This window comes from Myotis myotis, unplaced genomic scaffold, assembly GCF_014108235.1.
Source record: "Myotis myotis isolate mMyoMyo1 unplaced genomic scaffold, mMyoMyo1.p scaffold_m19_p_16, whole genome shotgun sequence".
In the NCBI taxonomy this organism is placed as follows: domain Eukaryota; kingdom Metazoa; phylum Chordata; class Mammalia; order Chiroptera; family Vespertilionidae; genus Myotis; species Myotis myotis.
In genome coordinates, this window is record NW_023416320.1 from 30873414 (window position 1) to 30886895 (window position 13482).

The window sequence follows — 13482 nt, forward strand, 5'->3', positions numbered from 1 at the left end:
AGCGGCAGAAGTGTGAAACAATTCTTGAAACAAATCTAAGTTAGCCTTGCAGATTTTTAAATGTGAGCCTTCAGGTGTAACCTTAAATTTTTTTAAAATAAATTTTTATTGATTTATTTAGAGAAAGAGGAATGGAGAGGGAGAGAGCGAGAGAGAGAGAAACATTGATGAGAGAGTGAAACATTCTTTGGCTGCCTCCTGCAGGCTCCCTACAGGGGATGGAGCCCGAAGCCCTGGCATATTCCCTTACCTGGAAATGAACCGGCAGCTTTTCAGTGCACAGGACAATGCTCAACCAACTGAGTCACACAGGCCAGGGCTGTCATCTCAATTTTTGAAGAACAAATTTATTCTTTTAATAAATTTTTTAATATATTTTTATTGACTTCAGAGAGGAAGTGAGAGAGGAAGAGAGATAGAAACATCAATGATGAGAGAGAATCATTGATTGGCTGCCTCCTACACAACCCACACAGGAATCAAGCCCGCAACCTGGGCATGTGCCCTGACCGGGAATCGAACCATGACCTCCTGGTTCATAGGTCAGTGCTTAATCACTGAGCCACACTAGCTGAGCAATACTTTAATTTTTTAAAATAAGAAAATTTGAGCCCTGGCTGGTATGGCTCAGTTGCTTGAGCGTAGTCCAATGCACCAAGAGGTCGCTGGTTCAATCCCTGGTCAGGGCACATGCCTGGGTGACAGGCTTGATAGGGAGCATGCAGGAGGCAGCGAATCGATGTTTCTCTCGTCCTCTCCCTTCCTCTGTCTATAAATTAAAAACATTTTTTTAAAAAGAAAATTTGGGAAAACAGACTCCTATTTTCTCCATATTAAAAGTGAAATGTGATTATGTGGTGGTCATTTTCTTCAGACTCACTCCACATGTTGAAAATTCTGATAATGAGATTGTTAGAAGTAAAAGTAACAATGAGATAGGAGAGAGAGGACCCAGAAGGTTGAAAGGAGCTCTCACAGTTCCCTGCACCACTTATTTTCTAAGATCCTGTCTTACACAAAAGATAGTGGCAGGAGGCTTTCTCTCTCTATACCTCCTAACGGGACAGAACTAGCTCACTATTTCCTCAAAAAGAAAGAGAAAACGCAAAATGTAAAGACCGGTGAGAGTAAAGATTGAAATAAATTGAAGCACTTACGGAAGTTGTAAAGGGTTCTCTCTTCAGCACAGCTTTAAGAATGCTCCTCAATGCAACGCTATTCTCATTCCAATCCCAACTTTTTCAAAACAAGGAACACCTGCCAATTAACACAAGACATAGAACACATCAAAGATAAATGGAGAGTAGGGTTTGAAGCAATTGCATGGTGTAGTCTCTGCTGACACACACAAAAAAAGCAGATAATAAAATATTACTGATGTTAAATGGTTGGCCTTTTAATATACTTAGATACATGTGCAGAAAATCGTTCACCCACAATTTAGTATACGTACCCTCTCCTAGTAATAATGTACTTTTCAGAGTGCTTTCATATCTACCTCCCAGCAATTCTATTATATAAGCCACCAGAATTATTACCTATTGAACATATGACAAGAAGTTTGAAGATAATTTTCTCAAGGTCAGCGAGGTAGTGGCAGGGAAGAAACTGTAACTCAGGCCTTATGGAATCCAACATTGGGCCTTTCTCCACGCCACTTTCTCTGCTGAAAGCATTATGCAAATGTTAAAGACTTAGAAAAGTAGTTAATGTAAAAAAACTACTCTGGTTTTTTACTTTTCAGTTTTTGGGTTTTTTTTAATATATTTTATTGATTTTTTACAGAGAGGAAGGGAGAGGGATAGAGAGTTAGAAACATCGATGAGAGAGAAACATCGATCAGCTGCCCCCTGCACACTCCCCACTGGGGATGTGCCCGCAACCAAGGTACATGCCCTTGACCGGAATCGAACCTGGGACCCTTGAGTCCGCAGGCCGATGCTCTATCCACTGAGCCAAACCGGTCAGGGCCAACTTTTCAATTTTTTATTAATTCAAAATGTTTTATGCATTCGTATTTTTAATCCACTTTTTTATAAAATAAGCTATTATTACTCCAATATTCACTGTTTCGCTGGTCCATGAACTCATGTAAGTCCCTTGTATTACTAATGATCAGTCTATTGGTAAAAAGAATAGCCTACATATAAGAGAAAGTTTCTTCAGCCATCTATACACACAGTGACTAAGTATATGAATATGTGATCATTCACTTTTGACTCTTCGAGTAAGCTTGTGAAAGATGAGCAGAATGGAAGAGAGAAAACAGTCATATCTGGCTTTGACAAGTGGCCAAAAATAGGTCATGCATAGAAAAGTAAAGCAGGGAATACCAGGTGGGTTACCCAACTAGAATAGAAATGGCAGGTCAGGTGGATAAGGTGAACAATGTACAATGGAGAGGGCTGAAGCAATTGGCATGACTAGGTTAAAGCAATAACCATGAAAGATGAATGCCCTTAAAGGCTCAGTTTGAATAGGTCTCCTTCCATAAAAATCTACTCTCATTTCCCAAAACAAAATTCTGTCCTCTAAAATAACACAGGACCTCTCCTGTAGCCTTCCCAGGCCCAAGCCACTCATGACTCAGCACAAGGAGATTCTAATCTCCTTTCAGGCAGGGTCTTTGCTGGCCTCATTTAACTCCTACCAGCCTTAGTGACAAGTTGGAGGTGGAGAACAAGGAGTGTATGAAAGGAAGGGGGAGATAACTTTGATGTTTATTTAATGTCTACTTAGTAAGCTTGACATTGTGCTAGATGCTTTACTTATGTCATCTCATGAAATAAGGCTTAGAGAGTTTAGTAATTTATTCAAGATCACTCAACTGATAGGTGGTAAATTCAGGATTTGAAATTAGTTATATCTTCCTCCAAATTTGGTATTTAGCTTATTAGTATTTGCTGAAAAATTAGTCCTGTCATGGTATTCAGAAATGGATAAAGAGGGCCTTTCGCTGTGATTCTTAATTATTTCTGGGTCATGGACTCATGCAAGAATCTTTCCCATAAAATTACAAGCATGCAAATACACACAACAGTTTGCATACCATTCCTGGAGGATCTGAGTTCCCAGAGTTCAAGAACTGGCTAAGGAAGCCATGGAAACCAAAGTAAGAACCTATGGATTACAGTATTCCAAGTCACTCCTCTCCCATCCCATCCCTGCCTTTCTTCCCACATCTCAGAGCAATCAAAAGCAGAGAAAATGTAAATACATGGTAAGTTTGGCTGAGCAGTAAATGCCAACTTCCAATATTCTACTGTACTTTAAAATGTCATGGAGCCCGGCTGGCATGGCTCAGTGATTGAGCATCGACCTACGAACCCAGAGGTCATGGTTCGATTCATGGTCAGCCTGTATGCCCTGATTGCAGGCTCGACCCCAGTGTGGGCCTGGCAGGAGGCAGTCAATCAATGATTCTCTCTCACCATTGATGTTTCTATCCCTCTATCCCTCTTCCTTCCTCTCTGAAATCAATAAAAACATATACTTTAAAAAAAAAGTTATGGAGAACTTGAATAAGAAGACCTTGGAGAATGTAGTCTTATAATTTTTATATTTCAGTTATGACCTTCACACCATATATGATGTAAGACTGAGAGATGAGGTTATTGGAATTCATACCCAAGGGGGTAAAAAAGCTAAAAATCAAACTGAATGGAAAATCCTAGGAATTACTCTACCGCTTAAGGGAAGAGAGGTTTATTTCTGTCATTTTGCCTGAGGAATTTTTCTTGAAAATTATTTCTGAATATTTGGGGTAAATGTTTCAAATGAAATTTCTGTGGTTACCCTGTATTGTTTCAAAAAGGATTTAAGAGAGAATATAGGCTTAGAGGAAATATTATGGAGTACATGTAGGAAAAAAATAGACATAATATAGAGATAGGCATGGAGCTGGTTTAAAACATGAATTTATATTGTGACTAGGTTTTCACTCCCTCAATGTACTCTAATTTTTTTAAAAAATTTGCAGCACTAAGTTTATGCTTAATACATTAAGTTTTATGTATTAAGCATATATTTTTCATAATTTTCAAAATATCTTCATATACATTCTCTCATTTGATCCTAAATTGATTTTGTGAGGCAGTTATTATCTACATTTTCCAGATAAGGAAAATGAGGATCAGGGAAGGACTTAGAAATCAAGCTCTTGCTCTTTTGAGATTACACTGATCATTACAGTTCCTGTGCACAAGTAAGTACTGCATCTCAGTTCTGTGCAAAAACAATATACATTTGACGCCTGTGGCCCTGACATTTAAATTAGAGGATTATGGCCTATTTTACATATGCTTTAGGTCTGGAGGTTGGGTTGACATCAAATTAAAGGACTTCAGACTTGAACAACCCTTAGGTAACACTTAACTCCTTCACTTTATAGAAGGGGGCCCTGCTCTTAGAGGCCAAATCATTTGTCACAATCATCCAATGTTAGTGGTAGGACCAAGATTAAAAGTAAGGTTTCCTAAGTTCTTTACTTTTTTATTGAATTTATTGGGTGACAGTGGTTAATAAAATTATGTAGGCTTCAGGCATACAATTCCATAATATATCATCTGTATATTGTATTAGGTGTTCACTAACCCATTCTTTTCTCTTTTTTTAATTTTTTAATATATTCTTTTATTGTTGGTAGGATTACAGATATCTCCCATTTTCCCCTTTTCTGCTCCCCCCCTCCTCCCAGCCATCACCCATCCACCCCCAGGTCTTCTCTACCCTAATTGCCTGTGTCCATGGGCTATGCATCTAAGTATATAAGTTCTTTGGTTTATCTCTTCTCATCCCCTCAACCCCCACATCAAGGTATGTCAGTCTGTTCCATGTCTCCAAGCATTGGGCCTTATTTTGTTAGTCAATTCATTTTGTTGATTAGATTCCACAAATAAGTGAGATCATGTGATACCCTATTCTTTTCTTTTCTTTTTTTTTTAAATCTTTATTGTTCAGATTATTACAGTTGTTCCTTTTTTCCCCCCATAGCTCCCCTCCACCCGGTTCCCACCCCACCCTCTGCCTTTACCCCCCCCCCCAACTGTCCTCATCCATAGGTGTATGATTTTTGTCCAGTCTCTTCCCGTACCCCCACACCCCTTTACCCCCGAGACTCTATTCTTTTCTTTACATACCATTGCTTCTATAGCATTATGCCCATTTCTATGACTTCTTATACATCCAATTCTGACCTTTCTCTTCAGTGTTCCTTGTGTCCACTGGGTAAAGTTCTATATGCATACTGACATGGCTACAAGACCCTGCAAGACCTGGCACCGGTGACTTCTCCAGCTACGCACCTCCTCTAACAGTATGGGAATGTTCCTGAGTTGTAAGGATGCTAGTTTTTTGTGTAATATCCTGATAGAGTTGTCCTGTCGGGGTGATGAGTAAAGGCAACAGCTTTCAGAGTAGTAGGAAGTTGGAAGGAGGGGACATGCTTGATGTCTATCACCAGAAAAGACTGAGGGAAGCACTCAGATGGGAGGGACAAATGGGCTCTGCAACCTGGAGGCCTTGGGCAGGGACCTCCCCTCCCTCAGGGGAAGGATAAGTGAACCAGATTATGCAATTCCAGGTAACTTTTTTTTTTAATCCTCACGTGAGGATATACCTGAGGACATTTTTTCCACTGATCTTTTTTTTTTCACTGATATATATATTTTTTATTTTTTACTAGAGACCCAGTGCATAAAATTCATGCCTGGGTAGGGTCCCTAGGCCTGGTCGGTCATCAGGGCTGACATGTGGGGCAACTGGCAGGGCGATTGGGGGGGCCCTTGCTAGCACCCACTTTGGCTGGCCTAGGGCCTAAGGGCAGCTCTTGCGTTGAGCGTCTGCCCGCCGGTGGTTAGTGCATGTCCTGGCGACCAGTCAGTCGTTCTGCTGTTTGGTCAATTTGCATATTAGGCTTTTATTATATAGGATTTTTCTATCACTGATCTTTAGAGAGAGAGTGAAAGGGAGGGAGGAGAGGGAGAGAGAGAAAAACATCTATGTGAGACACATCAACTGGTTGCCTACCTCACGGGCCCTGACCAGGACTGGGATTGAGCCTGCAATCGAGGTTCATGTCCTTGACTGGGAATCGAACCCAAGACCATTCAGTCTGAGGGCCGATGATCTAACCACTGAGATAAATTGGCCAGGGCCCAGATAACATTTCATGTCAAATTCTTGTATGCTGAACCTTTAATAAAATCCCCTCCAAATATTCCAGAAAAAGTCCTGTCAGTTCACACTTTGCAAGGCCACTCAAATCAAGTAGGAACCAAGCACAGCCAGCCCAGCATGAAGGTGTTAATAGAATTACATCGTGAGAGATCCCAAAAGGGAGAGGAGAATATTAGGCAACAGGAACCAGGCCACCAAATTCCAGTCACTTCTCCCCCTTACACAACTTTAAATTCCCAGAACAGATCCATGAACTTTGCACATTTTGTTTCTTGGGCCTAAAACTTCAGTTCCTTCCCCTAAACTTTTATCCTTTTGACAAATTCTTACTCATAATTCATATGCCTGGTTCAGACATCATCGTCTAGTTTTCGGTAACCTATCCTGACACTAACTCTGTCTTCTATTCCCGCCTCCAAAATTTGTGCTTTTTTCCAATAGGATCTGCCTTTAGTTGCAATTCCTAGGTGTGCAGGAAACAAAAGATGTACTCACTAAGGATTAGCCGAATGAACAAAAAGTTATTTGTCTAGTCCCTTAACTGTGTTTTCCACTAGGTAATTTGTGAGCACTGCAAAAATTTCAAACCACACATGAGTAATTCAGTGCAACATGGCTCTTTCCTCCAATCACACCCCTCCCTTGGTGCAAGTTGTGTTTCCTTTCAGATGGACTATATACATATGGGTATTTAAGTATATTCCTATTGTTTATTTACACAATGGTAAAAATATGTATTTATATTAACACAATAAAACATAACTTATGTGTCATTTATTACATATTATAAGTAATCATTACATATCATGTATGAATGTATCTAATATATACATTTATACACTGAGTCTTGTGCTTTGTTTTCGCTTACCATAAATCAGGCTTTTTATATTTTTTAGTTAAGGGCCGTGTAGTATTCCAACGTAGGGGCATGCCATCATATACTTCCCATTCCCTCACTTACGGTCTCAAATATACAAATAGTTCATTTTCACGGGCAAGCCCTAGTCTCCAAATTCAGAAAGGTCCCCGCACTCCAGCCCAGCTCATGTAGACGCCTGCATTTTCAAACACTTTCCCACCACGTGTCCCGCGCCCCCGCGCGCAGCGACGACAGAACCGAACCTCCCCTCATCTCCCCCAGCTGCTCCGGACCGGACCGCAGGGATCGCCCGCTCCAAGGCGCCGGATCCACTGGCGCCCAGGCTGGCCCGGGTCGGGTGGGACTGGGCGCGGCTCGCTGGGCGCTGTGTGGGCGGGGCTAGGCCCTGTGTGGGCGGGGCTCGGGCAGACGGGCGCAGCCGTCGTGCGGGCTCCTCCCCTTTACTCCGGCGACGCTGGCGGCCGAAGCCCTTCCGGGTCGGCGCGGAGGCGGGGCGGGGACGCCACGGCAGCTGTTATTGTTCGACTGGGCTCGGCCGGGCGCTGTCTCTCTCGGCTCCTCGGGTGTCAGTTTGTCCGGCTTCTTCTCAGCTCCTCACTCTTGGCTGCGGACGGCGACGGGCGGAGGTTGCGACGGGCGGGCCTGGCATTTGGAGGCCCTGCGGCGGCAGGTTGAGGGGCGCGGAGGAGGAGGAGGAGGAGCAGTAGCAGGAGGAGGAGCCGTGTGCCCTGGCACCGAGCGGCCGCGGCCATGGCGTACGCGTACCTCTTCAAGTACATCATCATCGGCGACACAGGTGAGGGTCCCGGGCCTCCGGGGCCTCCGGGGCGGGTGTCGGCGGCCTGCGGGCCGGGGCAGAGGGGCTGACGGCGCCTGGCCCGGGCGCGGGCGCCGCCACCGCCGGGCGCCTCCCTCCGGGCCGCGGCGCTCCATTTCCGCAGTGCTAGCGCTGGTGACGTGGGCACTGCGAGCGCCGCGGCCTGGGGCCCGGTGCGCGGCCGCCGCCCGGAGCGCGCTGCAGCCGGGGCCGGGCCGTGCAGCCGGGGCCGGAGCGTGCAGCCGGGGCCGGGGCTGCCGTGTGCGATGCTCGGCCTTGGCAGTGTCTGACAGGAGGGGCCGCAGCCCAGGCCGCCAGGGCCCGGCTTCGATGGTTGCACCCCTCGCCGGGGCTGCTCACTTTGGGGCCTCTTGGCCGCCCCCCCCCCCCCCCGAGAAAGGAGAGGGGAGGCAGAGGAGAGCAGCAGGTGATGGGTGGGAGGAGGGTCTTGGGTTTGCTGAAGAGTCCCCCCTTCTCTGACCTACATGCATCTGTCTGCCTAGGCCTGGGCACAGCGCTCCCTGGTGTGGGACAGCCAGCTGAGGAGGAGAGGAGACCTTTAAAAAAATTGTGGGTTTTTTTCTCAAGGCCTACAAATACTAAAAAAAAAAAAAATTATTGTTTACCTTTTCTAACACCGTCACTTATCAAGTCAGAATAAATCAGATCCCATTACTTGACGGCTGAGGAATCCCTTTCGGGGTCGTTAAAGCACGAAATAGTTCTGTAGACTTTTGCCACGTGTAAACTGGGGTGGTTTGATAGCAATGCCAGGCCTCCGGTGCTGTGTGTGTGTGTGTGTGTGTGTGTGTGTGTGTGTGTGTGTTGGGGACATTGATTTTTTTCCGTGTATCAAATCTGGGTCACAACTGCTAATTTTCGAGCTGACCTGATGTCTGTCTGAAGCAGAAAGAAGCTCAGTTAGTCTCACTTTAAATGACATCCGAGTGTATTTCACAGGTAAGTGAACGGACACGCAAAATAATTGCTCAAAACCGGTGATTTTGGAATTATGTGGGATCTTAGATAATACAACTGAGGCCTCTTAAGGTGTTATAACTATTAATATACCGGAGTCTGGTTTCACTGGTGACTCTTGCACAATTTTGGACGCTTTACACAACTTTGGAAATGTAAGGTGCAGCTGCGGTCGCACTAGTGCTGAAGCAGATTCAATAAGGAACGCGAGGAGGATGTTGATTGCTGCCGAAAAGAAAAACTCTCTGCCCTGAGGGAGGTTTTCCAGCTAGGTTTTTCTTTGTTTTTGGTGTGTGTGTCTGTATGGAAACTGGATGATTTTCTACAGAAAATCCCAGTGGTTTGCAGATATTTCGTTGCAAATTTATATACTGTTCAAAACGCTGTGGCATATTTTGAAGGAAAACGAAGTGGGGTTCTAAAACCTGCTGACACAATGTTGACTTAGGCTGTAAGTCCAAGACTGGAGAGGGACTTCACCTTAGGAGTAATAGGAAAGGTTTTGAAAAGTAGAGAGAGAAGTGACGGTGGACATTTGCAGGTTCCCTCTCCCAGCTCATTTATTGAGCATGTCCTGTGGGTAAGGCATGGAGTTGGGAGTGGAGGGCTGCAAATGGTAACGTGTTGGTGCTTCTCCGGGAGTTTGCTCTCATGTAAACACAGTCCCCAGGCAGTTCTTGCTGTTGCTGCTGTTCCCTGGGTCACGCCCCGAGTATTTGACACCCATGCTCTACTGCAGTACTTCTCCCCACACCAGTTCAGCCTGTCCAGTTACTGTCCGATTAATCTTACTGAAACGTGACTGTTAGGAGGCTGTGCCTCTGGAACTCCATATTTTAGCCCCGTTTACTGGTCATTATTCCTGACCTGGCTTCTGCCAGTGGCCCAGTGGCTTTTTTCTGGTCCCTGTGGATCCCTCTGCTTGGAGTGCCTTCTCTGTGGAAATTTGGTTAGTCTTTCTTTCAAAGCCTAACCTGGGTCTTCCATAATGCTTTCAGAGTCAACATATATTAAGCTCTTTAGATGTGTCAGGCTTTTCCTGGTAGCTGGCTGAAAGTGATTGCTCCTTACCTGGATGCTATCTCATTTTGTATCATCTTTCTGTTACACCGCCCCCCCCCCCAGGGGGTACAACACTGGGTGGATGCTTGGAGTGGAAGCTCCTGTCCCATCTCCCTGCTCCAAAAGTCCATTTAATATATTGTCCTCAAGTGTAGATACCTGTCTTATCAGTTTCATATATAATCTTAGCCAGAAGACTGAGAAGTGATTCATCTTTCTGATATTAATTCCAGAATGTTTTGTAGGTACTTGTGTAGACATCTATATTTGGTTATGTACTTCTTGAGGGCAGAAAAGTTGTTTTGTATGGTTTTGTATTTCAGGAAGAACCTAGTAGAAGGTAGACCCTATACATTTAATTAAATTAATGAAAGAATAGCCAAACAGGCCACTGTATAACTATTATTGTACATTAATAACTTTGACAGCAGAATTTTTTAGCCTGATTCTGTCACTTTCTTACTGTTGACTTTGGTTGAAATGCTTTACCATACTTCCTTAATTCAAAGTATACCCATAGTTATAAAATACACTTAATGTGGCCCTCCCCACAGAAGATGATATTAAATTAGTAGTGTGAGACCCATCTTGATTTTTTTTTAAAGTCATAGTGTGAAAAATATACATCTTAGAATGAAGGAAATCACTACTTTTCCTGTTTCGCTTTCTCTAGCCTATAAAATAGTCATTAGCCTTCCCTCCTCTCAGTAGTGAGATAAAATGTGGACAAATGTGAAAGTAACAGGCTCATTTTCCTTTTCAGAACCCCCTTTCATAGAAGAAGTGTGTGTGGCTTGTCTTTTGTTTTTAATCTAGAGAGTATGTTATTAAAGTTGGGGACAGTGGAAAAAGGAAGGGCCTAGGATAGAAACAACAGGAGAGAGACTAGGTGGGACTGCTTTGGCTCCCTAGAAACATTATTGGAAAGAAGTGAGCCAAGGTGGGGCTGCTGTCAGCTCACTGGAGAGTCATTGAAAAAGGGGGCCTTGGGAACGGGTTCAGGGGTTTATCCCAGGACTAGCTGCCACTGCCCATTGCTCCCCTGGTTACAAGTCTTGTGGGTTCCTTTAGAGTTTAAGAGATGAATGCGTGGGTAGGGAGTAGGGGGTGGGGAGGCATAAAGGGGAAAGGGAAGGTTAGGTCAGAACTTTTTACCTGACCAACTCCTATTCATCCATTCTTTTAAGATAATAACAAACCCACTACTCCTTATTGCATTTTATTGGTCTCCTTCACTCTTCATTCTTTTGAGGATAGTGCTATATAAGAAAATAAACAAGACCAGCCTGGTTATACATTATTATATCATCTGAATATATTTTTTAAATTGAGATATAATTGGCATATAACATTGTATTAGTTTCAGGTGTACAACATAATGATTTGATATATATATATATTGCAAAATGATTACCACAGTAAATTTAGTTAACATTTATTGCCACAAAATACAAAATTTTTTTCTTGCCATGAGAAATTCTATTGTAATGATTTTAGAGACAGAAAGTTAGAGAGAGAGAGAGAGAGAGAGACCAATCTGTTGCCTCCCCCACGCACCCCAACCTGGGATTGAACCCACAACCTGGATATGTGTGTCCCTTCACCAGGATTCAAATCTGCCACCTTTTGGTGTACAGGATGATGCTCCAACCAGCTGAACCATACCATCATGGGTGCTATGAGAACTTTTAAAAATTTATTCTTGCCCTAGCTGGTTTTGCTCAGTGGATAGAGTGTCACTCTGTGGACTGAAGGGTCCCAGGTTCAATCCCATTCAAGGGCAAATGGCCCGGATTGTGGGCTCAATCTTCAGTGAGGGGCATGCAGGAGGCAGCTGATCAATGATTCTCTCTCATCATTGATGTTTCTATCTCCCTCTCCCTTCCTCTCTGAAATCAATAAAAATATATTTTTAAAAAATTTAGTCTTATCAACTTCCTGCTATACAGTATAGTATTGTTAACTATATTCTTCATGTTGTTCTTTACATTCCCAAGATTTACTTTTCTTATAACTGGAAGTTTGTACTTTTGACTACCTTCTCCACAGACATTCTAAATAATCTTATTTTTTGTTGCTTGTCTGGAAAGCTTTTGACTTTGTTTTAAATGTAAAGGTAGGCCTTTCAATGTCAGAATTTTTTAATAGATAAGTGATGAGCCCTTGGGGGGAGATGTAGCAAGGCTTTACCTGGAAGGTGATATTTAAACTGAAATTGGAATGGTGAGTAGGGATTTGTCAGTGGAAATGAATGGTAGATAGTTGGAAGTTCATACCTGTTTACGGCTCAGTGGATCAATCTCACCATCTGTGGTTTTAAAACAAGAGATACTGGGAAGTTAAAAGTAGAGCCATTTTATTGAAACCTTTGAGTGTGAAAGAGAAGGAAACAGTGAGAGTTGGTTGTAAGATCAGGTTGACTAGGGTGTGTGTGTTAAGTTAGGGCACACTTGAAGTTGAAAGGTTGAAAATACAAGAGAGAGAGAGCAGGAGCAAAATCCTAGAGGATTCTCTAGTGCTTTAGAGGGGTGGGGAACCTTTTTACTGCAAAAGGTCATTTGGATATTTATAAGATCACTTGCTGGCCATACAAAATTATCAACTTAAAAATTAACTTCCTATGTTTGGTCACATTTATTTAACTCACCCCTGATGCCTTGGCAGGGCCAGACCAAATGACTTCTCAGACCTTCTCAGGCTGGATGTTCCCCACCCCTACTTTAAAGCTATAATAGCCCTGACCGGTTTGGCTCAGTGGGTTGAGCATTGGCCTGTGGACTCAGGGGTCCCAGGTTTGATTCCAGTCAAGGGCATGTACCTTGGTTGCGGGCATATACCCAGTGGGGAGTGTGCAGGAGGCAGCTGATCGATGTTTCTCTCTCATCGATGTTTCTAACTCTCTATCCCTCTCTTCCTCTCTGTAAAGAATTAATAAAATATATTTTTTAAAAAAAATAAAGCTATGCTGCTGGGGTCCAACCCCAGCAGGTCCAGGGGTCCCCAAAGGTGTGGACGGAGTCGGCAAAGAAGGAACGACACGGAGGCAGCGTTCAGTTGATCAGCAGCCTAGCCAGGATCTCTAGCCAAGTTCTGTTCAGGATCTCCAGAGAGGTTCTGCTTAGGATCTCCAGCCAGGTTCTGTGTCCATGTTCTCTTGCTAGGTTCTCCAGGTTCTCCAGCCAGGTTCTGTAGCCATGTTCCCTCACTAGGTTCTCCAGCCAGGTTCTGTCCAGGTTCTCCAGCCAGGTTTAGTCACCAGGTTCTAGTCAGGTTCTCTTGCCAATTTCTGTAGTCAGGTTCAGTCCAGGATCTTTTGCCATGTTCTCTCCAGCGAAGTTCTTCTGTCTCTAGGTTCTGTGTAGGTTCTGTCTTCTAAGTTCTGTCTTCTAAGTTCTGTGTCTTGCTGTCTTGTTACATCTGTATTTATACCAGTTGATTCAATCCTATCAATCTCTATTACAAAGGTTAGGGCGTTTCTTATCTCCATTCCAGGGAGTAAAGATTATGTAGCTTAAGCATGATTGTTCATAGTTAAAGTGATTAATTACCCTCCTGGCACTTAGTTAAG

At 43.6% G+C, this 13482-nt stretch overlaps 1 protein-coding gene across 1 annotated transcript in view; it reads left to right on the plus strand.

Annotated features, from left to right (window-relative positions):
- The first annotated feature begins 7527 nt into the window (after positions 1–7527).
- The window catches only part of RAB2A (RAB2A, member RAS oncogene family), a 72774-nt gene continuing 66819 nt past the window's right edge, over positions 7528–13482 (plus strand). Inside the window, exon 1 of the mRNA XM_036338321.1 lies at positions 7528–7853. Within this exon, the coding sequence (XP_036194214.1) occupies positions 7808–7853 (46 nt within the window). The 5' untranslated portion in view covers positions 7528–7807. The remainder of the gene's footprint in view (positions 7854–13482) is intronic.